Below are 14,433 nucleotides of genomic sequence, written 5' to 3'. Positions count from 1 at the left end.
CTGCTTCCCAGCTGGGCATCCGAGACCCCCAGCCCCAGGCCCTGCCTCTGTCCATTGTCCTCTCTCCAGATAAACAGGGTCGCCTGGGCCTCCTCTCCTCTCCGCCCTCCTCTGGCTGGAACCGGGTGGTCAGGTCACCGGGGTCCTCTCCCCGCAGCCCATTGTCCCCCACTGGCCAGAACCGGCTGTGACTCCTGAGCTGGGCCTATGGGTCGCCAGGTCAGCAGTCGCTGGGGTCTCCATCCTCCAGGCCATCGGCCGGGGTCCCACATTCCCTCTCCAGTCCTGTGTCCCAACAAACTCCTTCTCCCCTCCCCTCGTTAAACCAGTAACACCCGGGGACACTTGTCCCACCCCCTCTGCATGCAAATCACTGGAAAACAAGGGAAAAACAAGAAAATCCCCCACTTCATCACACGCTTGCCCGGTCACGCGTGCACTCACGCACGGCCCGGTGCCCCCCACCAGGGATCCTGGAGGTGCTGTACTGCGTCCTCATCGAGAGCCCCGAGGTGCTGAACATCATCCAGGAGAACCACATCAAATCCATCATCTCCCTGCTGGACAAGCACGGCCGCAACCACAAGGTGAGGTAGTCGCCCGCAGCTCCGGGGCCGAATCCTCGGCTCTCCTGTCCCTGCCTTGGGGGCAGGGACAGGCTGGAGATGGGTGGTAAGGCCCCATTGTACTTCCACCCTGAGGGCCCTGTCTGCTCCCTGCTGTCAGTTAGAGCAACCCCCGGGCTGCTGTAACTCGCGCTGCCCCTCACCACCACCACCACGGGCCCTGGGGGGCAGGGACAAGTCACAGCGCAGTGTGCTCTGACCACACCCCGATCTGCCCCCCTCTGTTCTGAAATGGCACTCGATCCCTTCCCTGGGGCGTCCAGCAGCTGGCTGGCAGGGCCAGGCTGGGGTCCTGCATCCCAGCGGAAACCCCAGTGCTGTCTCCTCTCCCCACCCCGGTAGGTCCTCGACGTGCTCTGCTCTCTGTGCGTCTGCAACGGGGTGGCCGTGCGCTCCAACCAGAACCTCATCACCGAGAATCTGCTCCCCCGCCGCGACCTGCTCCTGCAGACCAGCCTCATTAACTACGTCACCAGGTGAGGGCAGGGCTGACTCACTTCCTGCCCTGTACAGCTGTTAAACCGCCCCCGCGCCGCACCCCAGAGGTGGCTGCATCCCAGCGCTGGCGAGGGGTTCCTGTACAAACAGCTCCCATGTCCCACCCCAGAGGCGGCCGCATCCCAGCGCCGGGCGAGGTGTCCCTGTACAAACAGCCCCCGCACCCCACCCCAGAGGTGGCTGCATCCCAGCGCCGGGCAAGGGGTCCCTGTACAAACAACCCCCGCACCGCATCCCAGAGGTGGCTGCATCCCAGCGCTGGCGAGAGGTCCCTGTACAAACAGCCCCTGTGTCCCACCCTAGAGGCGGCCGCATCCCAGTGCCGGGCGAGGGGTCCCTGTACAAACAGCCCCCATGCCCCACCCCGGAGGTTGTTGCATCCCAGCGTTGAGTGAGGGGTCCCTGTACAAACAGCCACCGCGCCCCACCCCAGAGGCGGTCGCATCCCAGTGGCAGGCGAGGGGTCCCTGTACAAACAGCCCCTGTGCTCCACCCCAGAGGTGGCTGCATCCCAGCGCTGGCGAGGGGTCCCTGTACAAACAGCCCCCGTGCCCCACCCCAGAGGTGGTAGTACCTTGTAGTTTGCAAGGTGCATAATGTGTGCTGGAGGAGGGGGGGGTTCCTTCCTGCCCCCCCAGCCTCTCCCTCCCCAGTGCTTCTCTCTGCCCTACAGCATGCGCCCCAACATCTTCCTGGGCACGCACGAGGGCTCGACGCAGTACAAGAAGTGGTACTACGAGCTGATCGTGGATTACGTGGAGCCCTTCGTCACGGCGCAGGCCACCCACCTGCGTGTGGGCTGGGCCATTGCCGAGGGCTACAGCCCCTACCCCGGGGGCGGGGAGGGCTGGGGCGGCAACGGCGTGGGGGACGACCTGTACTCCTTTGGCTTCGACGGCCTGCACCTCTGGTCAGGTACGAGCCCCGGCTCTGCCCAGGGCTTGGCCGCTCTGGCGGGCATGCAAAGGAGCAGGCATGGGGGTGCTGCAGAGGGAGTGCCCAGGCCCCCTCTTGCACACTCACATGCTCTTTTTGGCATGTGATTTTGCACATCCTCCTGCACGCACCTATGCACGCCCTTGTGCATGCTCTTTTCGCACTCCGGTTCTTGCACACTCATTGCACACGAATGCACCCTTATGCATGCATATTATCTTGTGTGCACTGCCTTGCACGCTTGTTGCATGCTCACTTGTGCATGCTCTTATGCGCACCCTATTTCTCTTTTGCACACTTCTGTGCACATTAACATTCACTTGCTTGTTCTTGCACACATGTTCAGTGCACACTCACTCATCCATTCTTGTACACACATTCTGTTGTGTGTTTTTGCACACTTGTTCACGCACATTCATGTGCTGACACAGTCTTGCACACTTGTTGCACACTGTGTCATGCACACTTATGCCCACAGTATTTCTCTCATGTTCTTTTGCACGCTGATGTGCACACGGATGCTCTTGCACGGTGTCAGAGAATGTGGGGGAGACCAGGCCCTGCACCCCCGGCTTCCTGCGACTCTCAGCCAGCCAGTAAAACAGAAGGTTTAGTTAGACGCCAGGAACACAGTCCAAGACAGGCCTTGCAGGTGCAGACAACAGGATCCTCCCCAATTAGGTCCATCTTGCGGTCCCAGGAGCAGCACAGCCCCCTGGGGGGGGTCAGAGCCCTGTCTGTCCTTCCCTCCTCCCCTAGCCTTTGTTCAGCTTCCCTGGCAGAGGTGTCACCTGGCCTCTAACCCCTTCTTGGGTTCTGACCTTACCTGCTTAGGTATCTTCCCCCAAGGCCAGTCTTCCATCCCCCAATGCAGATCGTCCTCCCAGGCCAACACCCCCCACTCAGCACTCACAGATCACAGTAAGAACAGTCCCAGTTCGTCACACTTGGCCTCCTGCACATTCCTTACTCAGGTCCTCACACAAATGGACACTCTCTTGTGTATTCTCTCTGGCACACTTGCACACTTCTGCCTACTCTTTGCACCCTGTGGGAAGCTGCACCGTCTGTTGCTTGACCTCGCTTTGGCTCTGTATGAAATAGCTTCAGGGGACGAAATCTCCAGTGTCAGTCCGGGGGATTGCAAAAAGTCAGTGAGGAGCTAGTGGAGGAACAGAGGCTCGGTACGATCCCAGTCGCTGGGAAGCCGTGCTGTGCAGCGTCGTTACGTTCACCTTGCACAGGTTTGCTCACCGGATGACACCCCTAAAGCCACCTGCTTATGCCTAACCTGTGGACTAGTCTAGGGTCTGCAACTGCATTTACCCAGCCAGCTTCCCAGCTCGGCCCTCTGGTGTCCCGGCGCTCCCCTTCTCTCCGTCGCTGGCTCCAACGGGCGCGAAGGCATCTCCTCACCTTGGGCCAGGCCAGAGCAGTCATACGTCTTGTCTTTCTCCTTTGGGACATGCCAGGGCGACCGCTCCCTGCCCGTCACGATGGGAGAACACCCGCGTGCCCCGAGCCCCTAACGGTGGAGAAGAGCGTAGGCCAGGTTCGGCTCGGGAGCGACTGCTTGTGCCGAATGCAGACGTGCGGCCGCGGGGTGCGGAGGTTACTAGCCAGCATGCCTGGATCAGCACCCCCCGCTCCTTGCACCCGTGTTTCTCTCCCCCTCGGCCTTTCGCCGTGTCTTTTTGCACCCACGCTCTGCCCTGCCCCTTGCCCCCGCCCTCGCCTGCTGCTCAGCCCGGCCTCTCACCAGCCTCCCGTCTCCGCCCGCCCAGGTCGCGTGGCCCGCGCCGTGGCCTCGCCCGGCCAGCACACGCTGGCGGCCGACGACGTGGTGAGCTGTTGCCTGGACCTGAGCGTGCCCAGCATGTCCTTCCGCATAAACGGCTTCCCCGTGCAGGGCATGTTCGAGAACTTCAACGTGGACGGGCTCTTCTTCCCCGTGGTCAGCTTCTCCGCGGGCATCAAGTGAGCCCGGGCCGGGGGAGGGGGAATGGGGGTGGGGAGGAGGAATAGGGGAAAGGAGGGGGGAGGAAGAGGAGGACGAAGAGGGGGCTGACCAGGGTGGGGAAGGGATTGGCAGGAGGGAGCTGATGGGGTTGGGGGATTAGGGGCCTGCCGGGGAGGAGAGGGCGGCTGTGGGGGACGGGGTGGGAGAATTGGTGGGGGGAGGAGCGGAGGGACAGAAGTGGGGGTGGGGGCCAGCAGGGAGAGGGAATCCAGGAAGGGGGGCTGCAGGGGAGGAGAAGGCAGTTGGGGGGGATGGGGAGGGAAAATTGGTGGGGGGAGGAGTGGGAAGGGGTCCAGCTGGCTGTGGGGGAGGGGTCCAGCAATCACAATCCCCCCACAGGGTCCGCTTCCTCCTGGGGGGCCGCCACGGCGACTTCAAGTTCCTGCCCCCCCCGGGCTACGCGCCCTGCTTCGAGGCCCTGCTGCCCCGCGAGCGGATGCGGGTGGAGCCCATCAAGGAGTACAGGCAGGACGTGGGCAGCGTCCGCAGCCTGCTGGGGCCCACCCAGGCCCTGTCCCACACGGCCTTCACCCCCTGCCCCGTGGACACCCAGCAGGTAGCACCCCCGGAGCCCCGGCCTGGGAAGGAGGGACCCTGCCTGGCTCGGGGGGGGGGGGGTCCCTGCCTGGCTCCAGGGCGGATTGGGGGAGGGGCCCTGCCTGGCTCCGGGGAGGGGGGGGGTTCGGGGGAGGGGCCCGCCTGGCTCGGGGGAAGTTCGGGGTAGGGGCCCCACCTGGCTACAGGGGTGCAGGGGAGGGTCCCTCCCTGGCTTTGGGGGAACTTGTGGGAAGAGACCCCCCACCCAGTCTGGGGGAGGGGGTTGGGAGGCTGTGGGGGGGGCTGTCAACCTGTCCCAACCCGGGGGGGAGATGGGTGCAGCCTGGCCTCAGGCCTGTGGGGAGCCGCCCAGTGCATGTTGCCCCCAGGCACTGACCCCCTCTTGCCGGGAGGCCGGGACCCGCTCGGGAGTGTCCACCAAGGCAGGGCTGGGCAGGCTGGGGGGCCTCGGCTAACCCCTGTCCCCACAGATCGTCCTCCCCCCGCACCTGGAGAGGATCCGTGAGAAGCTGGCGGAGAACATCCATGAGCTGTGGGCGCTGACCCGGATCGAACAGGGCTGGACCTATGGGCCCGTGAGTGCCCCCATAGCTCCCTACAGGACCATGAGTGTCCCACTGTACCCCCTATGGGCCCACGAGTGCCCCCCGGTACCCCCCTGTGGGCCCGTGAGTGCCCCCATAGCTCCCTACAGGACCATGAGTGTCCCACTGTACCCCCTATGGGCCCACGAGTGCCCCCCTGTACCCCCCTGTGGGCCCGTGAGTGTCCCCATAGCTCCCTACAGGACCATGAGTGTCCCACTGTACCCCCTATGGGCCCGTGAGTGCCCCCCATAGCTCCCTACAGGACCATGAGTGTCCCACTGTACCCCCTATGGGCCCACGAGTGCCCCCCTGTACCCCCCTGTGGGCCCGTGAGTGCCCCCCATAGCTCCCTACAGGACCATGAGTGTCCCACTGTACCCCCTATGGGCCCACGAGTGCCCCCCTGTACCCCCCTGTGGGCCCGTGAGTGCCCCCCATAGCTCCCTACAGGACCATGAGTGTCCCACTGTACCCCCTATGGGCCCACGAGTGCCCCCCGTAGCCCCCTGTGGGCCCACGGATGCCTCCTATAGCTCCCTACAGGACCATGAATGCCCCCATACCCCCCTGTGGGAACACAAGTGCCCCCCATAGCTCCCTACAGGGCCCACGAGTGCCCCCCGTACCCCCCTGTGGGCCCATGGGTGCCCTCATGCCCCCTACAGGCCCCTGCCTACCCCCCATCCATCCCTACTGCTTCCCACCGGGGAGCATCTCTGCTCCTGCTCTGACCTCTTCCCCCACCCCATGACTGGTAGCTGCCCCCGGCCGGGAGAGGGGGTGTCGCTGAGGGGTGGGCACCAGCTGCCCACCGGCTGCCAGCCCTTGGGTCCTGCTTTTCAGATGGGTTGCCTGGCAGCCGGCCGAGCCCAACCCCTGCCCCCTAGAAGCCCCCAGCCTGGTCCAGCCCCTGTCCCCCAGATCCACCCAGCCCAGCCCCTGCCCCCGAGAACCACCCAGCCCAGTCTCTTCCCCCCAGAACCGTGTAGCCCAACCCCTGCCCCATAGAACAACTCAGCCTGGCCCAGACCCTGCCCCCTATGCACCCGCTGCCTGGCCTGTGCCCAGGACCCCCAGCCCCTGCCTCCTAGAACTCCCCAGCTCAGCCCGTGCTCCCCGAATACCCCAGCTCAGCCCCTTTCCCAGAACCCACTGCTGGTGGGGGTTGGGAGGGACTCGGGTCGGGATGTCAGTGGGTCGCTGACCCCTCGTCCCCTTGTCAGATCCGGGACGACAACAAGCGGCTTCACCCCTGCCTGCTGGATTTCCACAGCCTGCCCGAGCCGGAGAGGAACTACAACCTGCAGATGTCGGGGGAGACCCTGAAGTGAGCAGGGGAACGGGGGGACATGGAGGGTAACGTCTGCAGGGACTCGGAAACATGGGGGAGGGCGGGCTGTCACGGGGCCTGAGGACGTGGGGGGCTGAGACCCCTCTCCACACTAGGGGTGGGTGAGGGAGGTCCAGCTGGGATGGGGGGAGAATTGGGATGGGGGAGAGGGGGTGGCTGCTGAGCAAGGGGACAGGATGGGGGGGCTTATCTCTTGGGGGGCAGTGGAGGGAGGGGGGACTTGTCCATTGAGGGTGGGGGGTGGGGGGGGTCTCATCTCTTGTGGGGGTGGCAGCGGAGGGAAGGGATGTGGGACTCGTCTCCTGGGGGTGGCGGCAGGGCAGGAGGCTCTGTTGGGGAGCTGACACCCCCCCATTGCTGTCCCCCCCCCCAGGACGCTGCTGGCGCTGGGCTGTCACGTGGGCATGGCCGACGAGAAGGCCGAGGAAAACCTCAAGAAGACCAAGCTGCCCAAAACGTGGGTGTTCGGGGGGGGAGGGGGAAGAGCCTGGGGGGACGTGACCCCCATGGAGCCGCCCGAGGCTCCACCGGCCCCGGGACGTCGCCCCTGGGCAGTGCTTGGCCTGGGCTTGTTGAAACTTTGAGCCCCAGGGTGACCAAATAAATGGGGCGGGGGGACAGGCTGGAGGTCTGGGCACGGGTGTCATGGGGCTGCAGATCCGGTGCTCTCAGGCGGGGACCCCGTCAGTGTGCTAGACCCCCCAGGGTCACACGCTGTCACTGGGGCAAGCCACGTGGTCTCCCTGCCTCCTGGGACCGGCCCTCGGGGCCACCAGCCCCCCTGCTTCACACCCTACAACCAGCTCTCCCCCCGCCCCCCGTTCCCGGCTCCGGAGAGACTCGCAGCCATCTGGGTCGGTCTGACCCCCCTGATCCCCTGAGTTCCAGTCCAGGTGCCTCTCCGCTGCCTCCAGCTGCCCCCACTTAACAAGCCCCCTGACCCCCCTCAGGCCTTCGTCCTCCCGGCTCCGTAAGGCAGGTGGGGCTGTGCAGGTGCTCTAGGTGCCAAATGTCTGCACAATTGGAGTGGCCAGTGTCTTCTGGGACTCTCCATGAGCCCCAGACGTGGGTCTCTGCCCACTGCCTCCTTAACCAGGCAGCACATGGGGAAACTGAGGTGCACACAGTGGAAATTTCTCGCTCCGACACTGGGGGTGGGGATACCAGGCTAGATCAGCTGGGGAGGGGGAGATACTCGGCTAGATGGAGATGGAGGTTGATTGGCAGGTCCTAGCAGAAAGCCCCTCGCCTGGCAGGTACATGATGTCCAATGGCTACAAGCCGGCCCCGCTGGACCTGGCCCATGTCAAGCTGACCCCGGCCCAGAACACGCTGGTGGACAAGCTGGCCGAGAACGGGCACAACGTGTGGGCCCGGGACCGTGTCAGCCAGGGCTGGACCTACAGCATCGTGCAGGTAGGGGGCTGGGGCTGGGGCCTGGGGAGGGGACTGCTGGGGGGCCAGGCTGAGGGGCCAGGGTAGGTGGGGGCTGGGGAGGTTCTTGGGGTGGGCTGGGGGATTGTTACCGCCCGCTCTGTGCCAGGGTGAGTGGGCGTTGGGCTGTCTTCGGTTTCGTGATGGAACCAGGCATTGTATCCAGGGGTTAGACCAGGTGGGGGGCTGGGAGCCAGGACTCCTGGGTTCTCTCCCTGGCTCTAGGAGGGTAGCGAGGGCTGGTGGTTAGAGCAGGGGGCTGGGAGCCAGGACTCCTGGGTTCTCCCCCTGCCTCGTTCCCTTCAGTGACCCAGGGCCATGGTCCATCCCTGCTTCGCAAGTGGCTGTATGGGGGCGGGATGGGAGCGACATGAGTTCGGTGTTTTGAGATCCGCAGAGGGATGGGCAGCAGCCGGAGCAGCCCCTCCCAGCTGGGCCCAGGCAATCGACTGGGTTTGAACTGGCTCGAGAGCAGCTCCTCTTGGTTTCCCCCTGTCCCGTGTGTGTCCGTGGCGTGTGCGTGTCACCAGGACATCAAGAACAAGCGGAACCCGCGCCTGGTGCCCTACAACCTGCTGGACGAACGGACCAAGAAGACCAATCGCAACAGCCTGTGTGAGGCCGTGCGCACGCTGATCGGCTACGGCTACAACATCGAGCCCCCCGACCAGGAGACCTGTGAGTGCCCCGGGGCCCCTGCCCTGGACCCCTCCTGCCCTCCTCTGGGCCCACTCTGGACCCCTTCTCTCCCCCTCGGGGGCCCCTCCCCCGGACCCCTCCTACTCTCCCCTGGACCCCCCTTCTCTTCCCCTCCCCTGGGCCCCCCCTTCTCTCCTCCTGTGGCCCCTCCCCTGGGGCCACCCTGGACCCCTTCTGCCCTCCCCTGGGCCCACTCTGGACCCCTGCTCTCCCCCTCAGGGGCCCCTCCCCCAGACCCCTCCTGCTCTCCCCTGGGCCCCCTTCTCTTCCCCTCCCCTGGGCCCCTCCTTCTCTCTTCCTGGGGCCCCTCCCCTGGGCCCCCCGTTCTCTCCCCCTCCCGGGGCCCCTCCCCTGGGCCCACCCTGGACCCCTTCTGCCCTCCCCTGGGCCTCCCTTCTCTTCCCCTCGGGGGCCCCTCCCCCGGACACCTCCTGTCCTCCCCTGGGCCCCCCCTTCTCTCCTCCTGGGGCCCCTCCCCTGGGCCCCCCGTTCTCTCCCCCTCCCAGGGCCCCTCCCCTGGGCCCACCCTGGACCCCTCCTGCCCTCCCCTGGGGCCCCCCTTTTCTCCTCCTCCTGGGGTTCTTCCCCCGGATCCCTCCTGCCCTCCTCCAGGGCCCCTCCCCCACACCCCCTCCTGCCCTCCCCTGGGGCTCCCCTTCTCCAGTCCCCCTGAAGCCCCCTCCTGCCCCCTCATCTCCCCTCCCCCTGGGGCCCCTTCCTGCCCTCCCCAAGGCCCCTTCCCCCAGACCCCCCTTGTCTCCTCCACTCCTCTGCCCCCCCTGTGGAGAGGGGGTTGTTGGGGGGGTGGTTGAGTAGTGGAGGGCACAGGGCTAGTAGGGAGAGCAGAGATGGGGTGGTGAGGTGTGGGGGAGGGGAGGGTTGTGTGAGGGTGGGGAGGGGGTCAGGGGGTGATGGTGGCCCCGGGGGCAGGCAGACCCTGACCCTGACCCTGCCCTTGCCCCGCAGCGGCCCAGGGGATACCCACGGCGCGCTCGGAGCGGGGGCGGGTGTTCCGGGCGGAGCAGTGCTACGCCGTGCGGGCCGGAAGGTGGTACTTCGAGTTCGAGGCGGTGACCACGGGCGAAATGCGCGTGGGCTGGGCCCGGCCGGACGTGCGCCCTGACGTGGAGCTGGGGGCCGATGAGCTCGCCTACGTCTTCAACGGCCACCGGGTGAGTGGGGGAGGGAGTGGCCCCCCCAGCCTGGTATCCGCCGGCCCCCCGGGTCACCCAACGGGCCCCCCAGATCAGCCCAGCAGGACCCCCCAGCCCGTTGTCCCCCTGCCCCCTGGATCAAACCAACAGCCTGCCCTAACCCTGTATCCCCCGCTCCCTGCCATGCCAGGCCAGGTCCCCCCCTGCCTGGGGTCCTGCCCTTTGGTGTGGTACCCTCTGGCCGCGCTGACCCCCCCCCCCCGGCCATTGCGCCCCATGTCACCAGCCTGGGCCCTGGCGCCTTTCCTGGCCGCTGACCCTCCCCACCCCTCCCCAGGGTCAGCGCTGGCACATCGGCAGCGAGCCCTTCGGCCGCTCCTGGCAGCCGGGCGACGTGGTCGGCTGCATGATCGACCTGACTGAGAACCACATCATGTTCACGCTCAACGGGGAGATGCTGATCAGCGACTCGGGTTCCGAGCTGGCCTTCAAGGACATCGAGATCGGAGAAGGTGAGGGGCTGGCTGCCCGGACGCCTGGGTTCTCCCTGGCTCTGGGAGGGGAGTCAGTGCTAGTGGTTAGAGCAGGGGGGCTGGGTGCCAGGACTCCTGGGTTCTATCCCTGGCTCTGGGAAGAGAGTGATGTCTAGTGGTTAGAGCAGAGGACTGAGAGCCAGGATGCTTGGGTTCTCCCCAGCTCTGGGAGGGGAGTGCGGGCTATTGGCTGGAGTGGGGGGGGGGCTGGGTGCTGGGACAGCTGGGTTTTGTTCCTGCTGTGGACACGAACATGTCTGATGTCCCCTCTCTGCACCCTCCTTCCCCCTGTGTGGGGGGTGTGACAGTGCTGCCCGTGGGTGCCGGCTAAGGTCACTCAGGTAGGGTGAACTGCAAACAAAATGGGGCAGACAAAGCCCAGAAGCTGGTAGTTATTCCAATGCTTAGTTTTACCAACCAACCCCAAACGGCTTCTCTAGTATCTCACTGGTTACTCAGGAGTCCAAATAATGCAGTTCCCTTAAAGTGCCCAGCCGCAGGCTCCATCCAGACACACACGTCAGATGAGATTTTCAGTCATCATCATCCTATCTCATCGTATAAAAGAAAGGTTCTTCCAACCCCAAAGGATCAGCCACGCACCCGGGTCCAATTATAACTTAGACCTTACCCCACATACACGCTAGAGTCGATTCTTGTTAACTAAACTAAAATGTATTATAAAAGAAAAGAGCGAGAGTGTTGGTTAAAAGATCACTAGACAGACTTGAATTCAGTTCTTGAGGTCCGGATACAGAGCAGAGATGAGCTTGTAGTTGCCAAAAGTCCTTTTAGAAATAGTCCCATAGGCGCCAACTTTCTCCAGAGTCTGTGGGTGCCTGCCCCCACCCCCATACCAACCCAATCCTGAAAGTCCCTGCCCTAACTCTGCCCCCTCCCAACCCCATTGGATCCCTTCCCCAAATGCCTGCCCCAGCCCTGCCTCTTCACCTAGCGCGCCACGTTCCCCCTCCTCCCTCCCTGCCCCGCAAATCAGCTGTTTTGCGGCGTAAGCGCTGGGAGGGAGGGGGGAGAAGCAGGATGTGGCGGCGCGCTCAGGGAGGAGGTGGAGGTGAGCTGGAGCGGGGGGACAAGGCGAGGAGCTGCCAGTGGGTGCTGAGCACCCACCAATTTTTTTTCTGTGGGTGCTCCAGCCCCGGAGCACCCACAGAGTCGGCGCCTATGAATAGTCTTTAGGTAATAGTCCAATGTCCATATTCAGGGTGGCTCCAGTCAATGACTCGGGATCTCAATCCTTATGGCTTAAGGTTTCCCCCTCTTGAAACCCAAAGCAGATCTGAGATGACACCGGATCATGTCCCAGGGTTTTTATACATTTCCAGCAGCCTTTTGGCCTGAGAAAACAATCGGCTTAACTCCTTCTCCCAAACATCCTGGCAATTAGCACAGGGTAATTTATCCAGTAACAGTTCAGCTACAAGTTGCCACAACCTTCAAAGAGACAGAGAGACAATAACACTATTTCTCTCAAGTGTCTTCCTACCTATTAATACAGTAACTCCTCACTGAGTGTTGTAGTTCTGGTCCTGGAAAATGCAACTTCAAGTGAAACAATGTTAAACTAATCCAGTTTTCCCATAAGATTTAATGTTAATGCGGGGGGTAGGATCCAAGGGAATTTTTGGGGCAGACAGAAGGCGTTATACTGTATGCTGTACGGTACAGTACTGTGTTGGGAGGTGCCCCCGGCTTACCCCACACAGGCACAGCCCCCTGCAGGCCAGGACGCTAGGAAGCTGCAGCAGCGGCAGGTTCCCCGGAGAAGAACAGGCTCGGACTTTGCTGGGAATGCTCCAGGCCCATCTCTTCCCCGTCCACAGTCCAGGCCCACCTCTTCGCACTCCCACTCCACCTCCTCTCCGGAGCACGTCACATCCCCCACCCCTCGCCAAGTTCTGTGGACTTTCTGGGACGGAGGGGGAGAAGCAGAACTTGTGCAGTGCTCCCTTGTAACGTTGCTGCTCTGCACAGACTCTTACAGCCAAACGACTTTATAAGGGATCATTGCACAACTTTAAACGAGCATGTTCCCTACCTGAGCAGGGCCGTGACACTGAAACAGCGTTCAGCGGGACGATGTTAAAGGAGGAGTTGCCGTATTCCTTTTCTGATCTTTGAATCAGAGTCATAGCAATAGACAAGACTTGTTTGCTTACATCACAAGACCTGAGCAAACATCTCCCCTTCCATCTCTTAACGGTGCCGGCTGCATTTCCCAGCTCTGTTCATTTACATATCTTCCTAACGGCTATGGGTCAGGTCAGTCTGGGAGTTAATTAACTCTTTTTGGCCCTGTCACCTTTCAGTGATAATTGTATTACACTCATAATGTCATGGGGGGCATGCCGACCTTGGGGGAGGGGGGGAGTGCTGTCCCAGGGAGTTGGGGCGGTGCTAGGCCCTGCTGACCCTGCTGGGCCCTGCCCTGTCTTGCAGGCTTCCTCCCGGTGTGTAGCCTGGGCCTGGGCCAGGTGGGGCGGCTGAACCTGGGCCAGGAGGTCAGCAGCCTGCGGTACTTCCCCATCTGTGGGCTGCAGGAGGGATTCGAGCCCTTCGCCATCAACATGAAACGCGACATCAGCATGTGGTTCAGCAAGAGCCTGCCGCAGTTCTCCCCCATCCCCCCCGAGCACCCCCACTACGAGGTGAGGGGCCAGCTGCTGGGGGGGGTCGGCCCGGAGCCCCATGGGGAGGGGGGAGCCACCAGGGGGCTCATCCCGGAGCCCAGTGGGGAGAGAGGAGCCATGGAGGGGGGCTTAGCCCAGAGCCCAGTGGGGAGGGGGTCCCTGCCCCAGGGCCGAGGGTGGAGCTGCCGGTGCACCGGGTGCTTGCTGCCTCCGTCAGTAGTGCCCTTCGATGTGCAAACCTCACGGGCCGCCCATTGGCGAGCTGTAGTGCCGATATCTGCTGCAGGGGATCCCTGTGAACCCCAGTGCCCCCTGTTGTCCGTCCCCCCCATGCCAGCTGGCACCAAGGGCTCCCTGGCTTACAGCGTGAGCCCCTCTCTCTTGAGACCGGGCAGGGGCCAGGTTGTGGGCTGCTCTGGGACTCCTGCCCCCCTGTTCCAAACCAGACCCCCACCCTGCACCACCTCTCCCAGATCTGCAGGGTCGGGGCCATGGCCCCAGCTTTGGAACAGGCTCCTGATGGAATCTTTCCGTGGGTCGGACCCCCACTTTCCCGCAGGGCAGGTCACATCCCGCCCCCTGGCTCCAGCCCGCCTGCTCCCCTTGGCAGCTCTGCCCACCGGCCCCTAGGGGAGACCCACCCGCTCTACGGGGCCCCGTGCACCCAGCCCGGACGTGCAGCCACACCCAGGCGGGGTTTAGCATCCCCCTGGCTCAGGATGTCCTTAGGGTAGCGCAGAGACCGGCAGGTTAAAGTCAAACCAGGCTCTGCCTCCACGTGCCCCGACCTGGGTCGTCCCCTCCTGACTCCTCTGCTCCCCCCGGCCAGGTGTTGCGCATCGACGGCACGGTGGACAACCCACCCTGCCTGAAGCTGATGCACCGGACCTTCGGCTCGCAGAACGCTGTGAGCGAGCTGCTCTTCCTGCGGCTCAGCATGCCCGTGGAGTTCCACGAGAAATTCAAGTGCACGGCAGGGGCCACGCCCCTCACCCGCGCCTTCACCATCCCCGAGGAGGATGTCAAGGACGTGGACCTTGACTCCGAGTTCGAGGTGCTCCGGAAGTCAGCTGGGCGTAAGGAGGCCGAGGAGGCCGAGAAGGAGAAACAGGCGGGGGCCCTGGCCTCCCCCAAGGAGCCCCCCAGGGCGGAGAATGAGAAGGATGCGGCATCGGAGAAGAGCAAGATCAAGAGGGGGTGAGAGCCTCTAGGAGACGGGGGGGCTGGGAATAGGATATGGGGCCTTTCCGCTCTGGGGGCACTGGCCCCGATCCAGCTCCAGAACAGGGATTGGGGGGCAGGGAATGGGGCACAGGGCCTTTCCCCTCTGTCTTAGCCCAGGTCTCTAACGAGTGGAGCCCATCCCCCCCAGTTCCCAGCAACTGGGCC

At 63.9% G+C, this 14,433-nt stretch overlaps 1 protein-coding gene across 4 annotated transcripts in view; it reads left to right on the top strand.

The window, feature by feature from the left end:
- The window catches only part of RYR1 (ryanodine receptor 1), a 108,580-nt gene that overhangs the window by 23,054 nt on the left and 71,093 nt on the right, over window positions 1–14,433 (top strand). For all 4 annotated transcript variants that reach the window (XM_050928319.1, XM_050928318.1, XM_050928317.1 and 1 more), the window contains 14 exons: window positions 469–587; window positions 969–1,102; window positions 1,798–2,039; window positions 3,845–4,037; window positions 4,420–4,636; window positions 5,109–5,213; window positions 6,449–6,552; window positions 6,950–7,033; window positions 7,833–7,992; window positions 8,541–8,688; window positions 9,676–9,881; window positions 10,201–10,375; window positions 12,854–13,062; window positions 13,874–14,241. In XM_050928319.1, coding sequence (XP_050784276.1) covers window positions 469–587; window positions 969–1,102; window positions 1,798–2,039; window positions 3,845–4,037; window positions 4,420–4,636; window positions 5,109–5,213; window positions 6,449–6,552; window positions 6,950–7,033; window positions 7,833–7,992; window positions 8,541–8,688; window positions 9,676–9,881; window positions 10,201–10,375; window positions 12,854–13,062; window positions 13,874–14,241 — 2,464 coding nt within the window. The remainder of the gene's footprint in view (window positions 1–468; window positions 588–968; window positions 1,103–1,797; window positions 2,040–3,844; window positions 4,038–4,419; window positions 4,637–5,108; window positions 5,214–6,448; window positions 6,553–6,949; window positions 7,034–7,832; window positions 7,993–8,540; window positions 8,689–9,675; window positions 9,882–10,200; window positions 10,376–12,853; window positions 13,063–13,873; window positions 14,242–14,433) is intronic.

This window comes from Gopherus flavomarginatus, chromosome 18, assembly GCF_025201925.1.
Source record: "Gopherus flavomarginatus isolate rGopFla2 chromosome 18, rGopFla2.mat.asm, whole genome shotgun sequence".
In the NCBI taxonomy this organism is placed as follows: Eukaryota; Metazoa; Chordata; order Testudines; family Testudinidae; genus Gopherus; species Gopherus flavomarginatus.
This window is presented reverse-complemented; position numbering and strand designations above follow the sequence as displayed.